Below are 6344 nucleotides of genomic sequence, written 5' to 3'. Positions count from 1 at the left end.
TTCCATGTGGCTGCTCCATCCTTGGGAGTGTTCCAGGTCAGGTTGGATGGGGCTTGGAGCAATCTGGGCTGGTGGGAGGTGTCCCTAGGTGGAACTGAATGAGCTCTTAGGTCCTTCCAACCCAACCCATTCCATGATTCTGGAGCAGCTCTGCCATGGATCCAGGCTGGGAGAGCTGGGAATGTCCAGCCTGGAGAAGAGAAGCTCCAGGGAGACCTCAGAGCTCCTTCCAGTGCCTCAAGGAGCTCCAGGAGAGCTGCAGAGGGACTTGGGACAAGGGATGGAGGGACAGGACACAGGGAATGGCTTCCCACTGCCAGAGGGCAGGGACAGATGCGACCTATGGGGGTTTTGGGAAGGTCCAACCTGCTGTCAACTCCCAAGAGGAATTCCAAGAGCAGCCCAAGGAATTACCTGTGTGGAGCAGGAGCTGCAGAACTGCTTCAGACCTGTGGCTGCAAACACCTTGTCCTTGAAGCACTCAGAACACTCCAAGGTGGCAACATCTCCACACAGGCAACATTCCCTGGGACCTGCAGGGACAACAGGGATTGGAGGGTGTGACTTCTCCAGATCCCACCTGAAATCCAAAGCAATCCTGCCCAAACAACTCTTCAGGGAAGAAGAATCAGGCCCTGATCCCGTGGGGTATCCCAAAGAGGTGAGACCTGTCTCACCTGGTTGCTCCTTGACCATCACCCAACTTACTGTCCAGCAGGAGATCTGTGATATCCAACTCCAAGGAAGGAATGATCTTGCTGAACATTTTATATTCCTTCCCAAAACGTGGCATTTGGATAATGAAGCAGGATGGGATCTGGGAAAAGCAAGGGAAAAGGATCAACTTGGTAGAAGAGATAAAGCTCAGAGTGTCTTCTCTAAGCTTTGGTGTTGGGAATGAAAAGTTTCTGCTGGGGGAGAAATGGGAAAGAGGGAAAGGAGAGTCCTTTTCCCAAGTCATCTTGGATTTGGTGTGGGATACATGACACATGAGGCCTCAAAGGGACTTGGGGAAGGAAGGAAGAGGGAGAAAGGAAAGAAGGAAGGAATTCTTGAAGGAAGGAAGGGAGGAAGAGGGAGGGAGGAATTCTTGAGGGAATTCTTGAAGGGAGAGAGGAAGGAATTCTTGAAGGGAGAGAGGAAGGAATTCTTGAAGGGAGGGAGGAAGAATTCTTGAATAAATTCTTGGAGGGAGGAAGGGAGGGAAGGAGGATGGAATTATTGAACCAATTGAATGGAGGGAGGGAGGGAGGGAGGAAAGAAGGAATTCTGGAAGGAATGAATTCTGGAATGAATTCTGGAAGTAATTCTGGAAGGAATTCTGGAGTTCAGGAATTCAGGGAGGGAGGAAGGAAGAGGGAGGGAGGGAGGAAGAGGAAGGGAGAGAGGAAGGAAGGAATTCTTGAAGGGAGGAAGGAAGAATTCTTGAAGGAATTCTTGGAGGAAGGAAGGGAGGGAGGGAGGAAAGAAGGAATTATTGAAGGAATTCTTGAAGGGAGGAAGGAAGGAATTCTGGAAGGAATTCTGGAAGGAAGGAATTTTGGAAGGAAGGAATTTTGGAAGGAATTCAGGAGTTCAGGGAGGGAGGGAGGGACTCACTTCCACCAGCTTCAGATCTGAGGAGAGGAAGGAACGTTCCACCAATTGCTGCACGTCAGGAACCACCAGATCCTCCTGCTGATCCATGAATATCTGGTAGCAGTAACAATCCTGCTCCTTCTGCCCTCCAGACCTGCAAGGACATTCCATGGAGCTCAGGAATGTGGTGCCACAACCATCTGAGCTCCATGAGGTTTGGCCTCCAAGAACTTCTTAGCCTGAAGGCACCGAGTGCTGCTTTGGATGTGACACGAAGGAATATTTTTTCCACCCCAAAATGCCCAATCTGTGCCATAAGAAGAGGATTCCAGGAGCTTTTCCAGCCTCCTCATCCCTCTGCAGCACCACATCTGCTCCTACAAGTGAAATTCCACTTGATCTCCATAGTCAGGATGAAACTGCTCAAAGATCTTTTTGGAGCTGCACACACAGAAACCAAACTCAAGGTGAGTTGTGTGGAGAACATCTCCCCCCAACTCCAAACACTCCAGGCAGTCCTGGAAAAGGATTTCCTTGGGATGTTCAGGGAGAGCTGTAGCACAGAGTCCTCTTTGTGCTCAGTTTTCCGAGTCCTCCCTGATCCATGGAGAGCTCCACAAAGGAGCACAGAGAGCCAACAATTCCCTTCTGTGCTCCTCAACAGCCACAGTTACTTTTGGCTTCCTTCAGCCTCTCATTCTCTTTTGTAGAGTCCCAGAAAAAATAAACCTGGGACTCAATCCATGCAAGAGGCTGCAGGATCTGAGCCAGCTTGGCAGCTTGGATACATCCCAAATTCATCCAAAGCTTGTTTGATGCTCCTGGATCTGCCCTCAAGTTGGACACTGCCTTTCTCCAAAAAATTCTTGGCTCTTCCCTGAGGATGACACAAGGATTTATCCCAATTTTCTGATGGCAGCACACTCCAGGGAGAGTTTAAAAGTCTTTTTTTTTCTGGATGGGAAGATCACAACAAGCAGGAACTGCACAAAACTCAGAGCTGTGCTTCCAAAACTTGGGATGAATAGGCCCTGAGTGACCTCCAGGGAATGTGAGGTGGAAAACTAATGAGCTTGGCCTGAGGAAATTGTATCCCTGAGCTATGGAAACTTACTGGAGTCTCAAGAGTGGCTCTATTCCCAGGATCTGCTGCATAATCAGAGTGAGGAACTCCTCAGGATCTGGAAAGAGAGAGGAAGGTATGGATCACACCATACTGGGAATGCTGCCTGGTCCCACTGCAGCCAAAAGCTGCTCTGGGAATTCCATCCCAGCCCCTCACCACCCTAACAGCCAGGAATTCCTGCCCAATATCCCATCTCTCCCTGCCCTCTGGCACTGGGAAACCATTCCCTGTGTTCTGTTCCTCCATCCCTTGTCCCAAGTCCCTCTGTAGCTCTCCTGGAGCTCCTTGAGGCACTGGAAGGAGCTCTGAGGTCTCCCTGGAGCTTCTTTTCTTCAGGTTGGACATTCCCAGCTCTCCCAGGCTGGATCCATGGGACAGAGGCACTCCAGGATCATGGGATGGGTTGGGTGGAAAGACCCTTAAGGATCATCCATGGGCAAGGAGATCTTCCCCCAGCCCAAGTGTCTCCAAGCCCCATCCAACCTGACCTGGAACACTCCTAGGGATGGAGCAGCCACATTCACTCTGGGAAATCCATCCCAATGCCCAGAGAATAATTAATTAGCAATTAAGCTCCATAAACAAAGCAGCATGTTAACACACATTCCTGGAGGAAGCACAAAATGGAGTTGCCAACTGATGCCTGGATGTGGCAAAAGAAGGGAAGGGAAGAAGTCCAGAGGGAAGAAATCCAGAGAAGGCCCCAAGATGCTCCTTACCTTTCTCAGCGTTGGTGAAGCTTGAACATTGTCCCTTGTCTGTCAGCTGCTCCCGGAGGTGCATCACACTGCTGGCCCGGACAAAGCCACTCCTGGGGACAACAACCAGCTGCAGGGACAGCTCCAGGCACTTCACCCCTGGAATGGCTTGGGAAGGACCTTCAGGATCATCTAGTTCAACCTCCTTGACATGGCCAGGGACACCTCCCACCAGCCCAGGTGGCTCCAAGTCCCATCCAACCTAATCTGGACCCCTCCCAGGATTGGGGCAGCCACAGCTGCTCTGGGAATTCCATCCCAGCCCCTCAACATCTGCACAGGGAGGAATTCTTTCCCAGTATCCCATCTGTCCCTGCCCTCTGGCAGTGGGATCCATTCCCTGTGTCCTGTCCCTCCATCCCTTGTCCCAAGTCCCTCTGCAGCTCTCCTCGAGCTCCTTGAGGTATTGGAAGGGGCTCTGAGGTCTCCCTGGAGCTTCTCCTCTCCAGGCTGGACATTCCCAACTCTCCCAGCCTGGATCCAGGGCAGAGCTGCTCTAGAATCCTGGAATGGGTTGGGAGGGATTTGAAGGTCATCCTTGGGTAGGGAGATCTCCCACCAGCCCAGGTGGCTCCAACCCCATCCAACGTGGTTTGGAATGTCCCAGAGAAATGTTCATCCCATTTAATCCATCCTCAATCTCCCACCCTGAAGTTCCTTCAGGCCAGAATTCCAATCCTTCATCTTCCCCAGGAATGTGCCACTTTTTTTATCCTTCCTCAGGAATATTACGCTTATTTTTCCAGGTTTTTCCCAGGATTTGTTTCCCCTTGGCTCTGTTTGATCCAAATGATTTATTATCCCATGAATTCTCGCCCAGAATGAATCCCTGAAATCATTTCCTTCTGCTTCCAGTTGTCATCAAGTCACACAGGAAAATGGAAAAAAAAAAATAAAGTCACTCCAAATAACATCTCAGATTCCCAAACTATCCAACTGGGAATCTCCTGACCTACTTGGCAGGAGCCTTGGAGAGCCTGAGCTTTGCTTCCTGTGTTTTCTTTTTTTGCTCCTGACTTCCCCAGCCCCCCCAGCCTGTCTGTAGAGCAGAGAGGCTCCAGAATCATGGAATGGTTTTGGGTGAGAAGGAACCTTAAGGATTATCCCTGTCCCACCCAAAACCATGGTCAGGGACACTTCCCACCAGCCCAGGCTGCTCCAACCCGCCCTGGCACACTCCCAGGGATGGATCAGCCACAGCTGCTCTAGGACAAAACCATGGTCAGGGACACTTCCCACCAGCCCAGGCTGCTCCAACCCGCCCTGGCACACTCCCAGGGATGGATCAGCCACAGCTGCTCATTCCCTTCCCTCCCAGCCCCTCACCACCCTCCCAGGGAAAAATCCCTTTCCAATATCCCATCCAAACCTCCCTTCTGTCAGCTTAAAACCATTCCCTCTTCTCCTACAAGAAGACCTTTGGATGTGGCTGGCAGGAAAACCCTTTCTCTCAGGGATAGAAGGACTGAAAGCAGCTGGATAACTCCCAACATTCCCACAGGCTCTACTCACCTCCAGCCCCTCACCACCCTCCCAGGGAAAAATCCCTTTCCAATATCCCATCCAAACCTCCCTTCTGTCAGCTTAAAACCATTCCCTCTTCTCCTACAAGAAGACCTTTGGATGTGGCTGGCAGGAAAACCCTTTCTCTCAGGGATAGAAGGACTGAAAGCAGCTGGATAACTCCCAACATTCCCACAGGCTCTACTCACCTTCTGAGGGGATTGACAATCTCATCCCTCAGAATTCCTTGGACATTCCTGTCACACAGTGGGAAGGGCTTGAAGAGCATGGAATCCAGCACAGATGTGCAGGAGAAGAGGCTGTGGGAAAGATTGGGATAAGTCTAAGCCTGATGGATTTGCAGCCACAGCTCGACCCCAAATGTGGTGGTTGAGGGACAGTGGATGATTTGGATGTTCCAGAAATCCATGCATGGAATCAGAAGGAGGTGAGTGAGAGCACATCTGGTTTGATGGACACTGGGAACAAGCAAAGGAACAGCTCAGAGGGAAGAAAAACTCCTACTTTGCAGCCCAAACTGCTCATGGAGTGACACCACTGGGTCTTTTCCTCTCCAGACAAGGAAGTTGGGACCTCCTGGGTGAGTTCTTTGGCACTGGAAGTTGTGGCTGGAATAATTCCAGAATCAGCATAATCCAAGTCCGGAAAACTAGGAGCAATCAGCATCCTGCATGACACACAGGTACAGGAGAACTTCAGGACCTGAAGACCTGATGGATTTGGGAAGGAGATGAAAAACCTTCCAAGTTGTGTCTCCACACACTTAGATCCTCCTCAATTTCCAGCCACTGTGGAAATCCAGGGAAATGCTGCAATTTAGGGCTCTGCCTAATTAAAATCCCATGGATTTGGCACTAGCCAAGCAGGTCCTTACCTGAAGAGAGCTGCATCCATATAGCAGGAATTGCAGTGACCTTGGATCCCCTTCATCCGCCCGCGCAGGACACGCACTGCTGCCTCACTCCTGAGGGGAGGAAAACTGTCTGGAGCCTGTGGAAAACCCTCTGGAGGTTGTGCAAGAACTTCTTGTCCTCCTGCAAGAGAAGCAACACTGTTTAGCTTCCCAATTCCAAGTCAACTCTGCCCTTCTCTGATGCTCCAGAGGTCAATTCCACTCCCAGATCTAAGGTGGCTTCACCCTGTGGTTCCTCACTGAGCACTTCTCACACTTGTGGGACATTCCCTATGGAATCATTTAGGTTGGAAAAGACCTCTCAGCTCCTCAAGTCCAACCATGAACCCAACACTGCTAAGGGTGTGGGAGAAACACCATCACAACCACCTTGAAGGACACTCAAAGAAAGTGAAGAACATCCAACAGCTGATGAAATGCTGCCCATGAGGCTTCTCCAAAGGGA

At 50.7% G+C, this 6344-nt stretch overlaps 1 protein-coding gene across 1 annotated transcript in view; it reads right to left on the bottom strand.

Moving 5' to 3' along the window:
- LOC103803544 (ubiquitin carboxyl-terminal hydrolase CYLD-like) overlaps nt 1–6020 on the bottom strand; it is a gene marked incomplete at its 5' end in the record, with an annotated part of 7994 nt that extends 1974 nt beyond the window's left edge. Inside the window, 7 exons of the mRNA XM_009076109.1 lie at nt 415–533; nt 709–817; nt 1600–1732; nt 2693–2759; nt 3424–3515; nt 5175–5285; nt 5861–6020. Of these exons, the coding sequence (XP_009074357.1) occupies nt 415–533; nt 709–817; nt 1600–1732; nt 2693–2759; nt 3424–3515; nt 5175–5285; nt 5861–6020 (791 nt within the window). The remainder of the gene's footprint in view (nt 1–414; nt 534–708; nt 818–1599; nt 1733–2692; nt 2760–3423; nt 3516–5174; nt 5286–5860) is intronic.
- Nucleotides 6021–6344: the final 324 nt, after the last annotated feature.

The sequence above is a fragment of the Acanthisitta chloris genome, unplaced genomic scaffold (assembly GCF_000695815.1).
Source record: "Acanthisitta chloris isolate BGI_N310 unplaced genomic scaffold, ASM69581v1 scaffold6976, whole genome shotgun sequence".
NCBI lineage: Eukaryota > Metazoa > Chordata > Aves > Passeriformes > Acanthisittidae > Acanthisitta > Acanthisitta chloris.
The sequence above is the reverse complement of the archived record's forward strand: the minus strand, read 5'-3'. Positions and strand labels throughout refer to the sequence as shown.